Consider the following 2,587-nt stretch of genomic DNA (forward strand, 5'->3'; position numbering starts at 1 on the left):
GACTGTCCCACTTTAAATAAGCGCCCCTGATTAGTGACAAACACAAGCTCATAGATGTAACCAGAGTAGTACTTTCCAGAGATCTGAATAATTGCTTCTTTGTCGTAGAGTATCATTTCCATCGGATTGCCACTATTTACACCAACCTCTGCTGTCCAGTTACTCTCGTACCTCAGCTGGAACCTAAACAAAAATGTCAATAATGTTCAAATAGTGCATATGCCATAAAGAATTACATGTACGATCTAAAATTCTATTATATAAATTAAATCACAAATGCTTCCCTGAGAGAAATAATTTGTAGTATCAATATATGACAATAAATTCTTTGTAACTCCAATTTCTGATCTCTACTTGACAAGGTTTTTAAATATACTTTTGTAACATGATTTTTCAAAGCCATAATTTAATATTTGAGGTGCTTGAGGATACTTACCCAGAGATATAGCCGCCCCAGTAGTTATTGTATTCCCAGACTCTGATACCAGTGATGCGACCCTCACTGGCAGTGGAAAATTCAATCCCACTGCCGTCCCCAGCAGCAGGTGAGTAAGAGAAAAGATCAGGTAAAGCTGAAAGAGGGAATAAGAGCTATTAAAACTGTCTTGCATGTATTTCAACTATGATTTAAAGGATTATTCAAGAAAATGAACATCAGCGCTGAAGTTACCTAAACTTATAAAGTAAGCTGTCTTTTGTTCACATTGTATCTGTTTATCTTGGACCTTGACTTCTGACTGACTATTGTAATTATGCCTGAGTTGCTATTTTTATCTATTAATTTATTTATTAAAAAAAAATGTTTTACTTAGTTGCTTACTTTTTTGAGCTGAACAATTGTATCAGACATGTGGTAATACTCACGCGCTGCCATGCCCAAGGCATAAACTGCAGAGAGAATCAGGAAAAACTGCAACATTTTGGAATAAATTGCTGTCCCGCACATTCAAGGAATCTAAGGAAATCATTGTATCTGATTGTAATATCAAATTAGAGTTATTCTGGATTTGTGAATTTCATGATGTTTCTGATACAAACACTTTTAGATGCAGAGCAAATCATGTAACATTCAAATCAGTGGCAATTAATAAACCACTTTTGATGATTTATATGATGAAAATGACTAAACTGCAATTAATTATAATTAATTTGGTAAAATTTAACAGACTGCTAAATGATTACTAAATGATTAACATGATGCTAAATACATATACACAAGTGCTCATCTATAACAAGGGGGAAAATATCATAGCATTTACAAAATCAACAACAACAACAAACAGATGTGATATATATGAATAAAGATCTAGTATTTCCATTACCTGTAGACAGGTATGTGGTTGATAGTTGAAGAGACTAGTGTGTTGACTAAACCTGCTCGTACACTTTTCTGCTCATCAGACTTTTGTTATTGGTTGAACAATGTCATCTGCTTTCTTACACTCCTCAGATGGAATGTTTTAGAGCTCACAACTATGGCATGATTGGCATCAAAATATCACAGCTACCAACTTTCAGATTTAAAGGATCATTTTATAAACTATAGATTAACTATCAGAACTTAATTCAAAATATCTGAATTGTGTGCCAAATTTTATTCTACTGTTTAAAGGGGTCATATGATGCGATTTAAATTTTTCCTTTCTCTTTGGAGTGTTTGTAATATTCAAATCAGTGGCAATTAATAAACCACTTTTGATGATTTATATGATGAAAATGACTAAACTGCAATTAATTATAATTAATTTGGTAAAATTTAACAGACTGCTAAATGATTACTAAATGATTAACATGATGCTAAATACATATACACAAGTGCTCATCTATAACAAGGGGGAAAATATCATAGCATTTACAAAATCAACAACAACAACAAACAGATGTGATATATATGAATAAAGATCTAGTATTTCCATTACCTGTAGACAGGTATGTGGTTGATAGTTGAAGAGACTAGTGTGTTGACTAAACCTGCTCGTACACTTTTCTGCTCATCAGACTTTTGTTATCGGTTGAACAATGTCTTCTGCTTTCTTACACTCCTCAGATGGAATGTTTTAGAGCTCACAACTATGGCATGATTGGCATCAAAATATCACAGCTACCAACTTTCAGATTTAAAGGATCATTTTATAAACTATAGATTAACTATCAGAACTTAATTCAAAATATCTGAATTGTGTGCCAAATTTTATTCTACTGTTTAAAGGGGTCATATGATGCGATTTAAATTTTTCCTTTCTCTTTGGAGTGTTACAAGCTCTTGGTGCATAAAGAAGATCTGTAAAGTTGCAAAGACTAAAGTCTCAAATCCAAAGAGATATTCTTTATAAAAGTTAAAAGTCAACCACGCCTACCTAAAACGGCTCATTCTAACATGCCCCCACATGTCTACGTCACGATGTGGGAAGATTTGCATAACGCCGCCCAAATGTTCACGCAAAGAAAGAAGGCGTAACTTTTATTCTCGCTGTAGTATTGTTGTTGCTGCCGCCGTCATCTCGTGAAGGCGCTGTGTGTTTTGTTGTGAACGCGAAACTACTTTGTTTGGCCTTCCAAAAGAGGACGATAGCCGCTTCGTCATGCC

General features: G+C 34.2%; 1 protein-coding gene across 1 annotated transcript in view; it reads right to left on the bottom strand.

The window, feature by feature from the left end:
* LOC107686950 (zymogen granule membrane protein 16-like) overlaps positions 1-939 on the bottom strand; it is a 6,267-nt gene extending 5,328 nt beyond the window's left edge. The window contains exons 1-3 of the mRNA XM_016484076.1: positions 865-939; positions 437-572; positions 12-183 (exon numbers count right to left, since the gene is read on the bottom strand). Of these exons, the coding sequence (XP_016339562.1) occupies positions 12-183; positions 437-572; positions 865-919 (363 nt within the window). The 5' untranslated portion in view covers positions 920-939. The remainder of the gene's footprint in view (positions 1-11; positions 184-436; positions 573-864) is intronic.
* Positions 940-2,587: the final 1,648 nt, after the last annotated feature.

The sequence above is a fragment of the Sinocyclocheilus anshuiensis genome, unplaced genomic scaffold, assembly GCF_001515605.1.
Source record: "Sinocyclocheilus anshuiensis isolate Anshui unplaced genomic scaffold, SAMN03320099.WGS_v1.1 scaffold1841, whole genome shotgun sequence".
NCBI lineage: Eukaryota > Metazoa > Chordata > Actinopteri > Cypriniformes > Cyprinidae > Sinocyclocheilus > Sinocyclocheilus anshuiensis.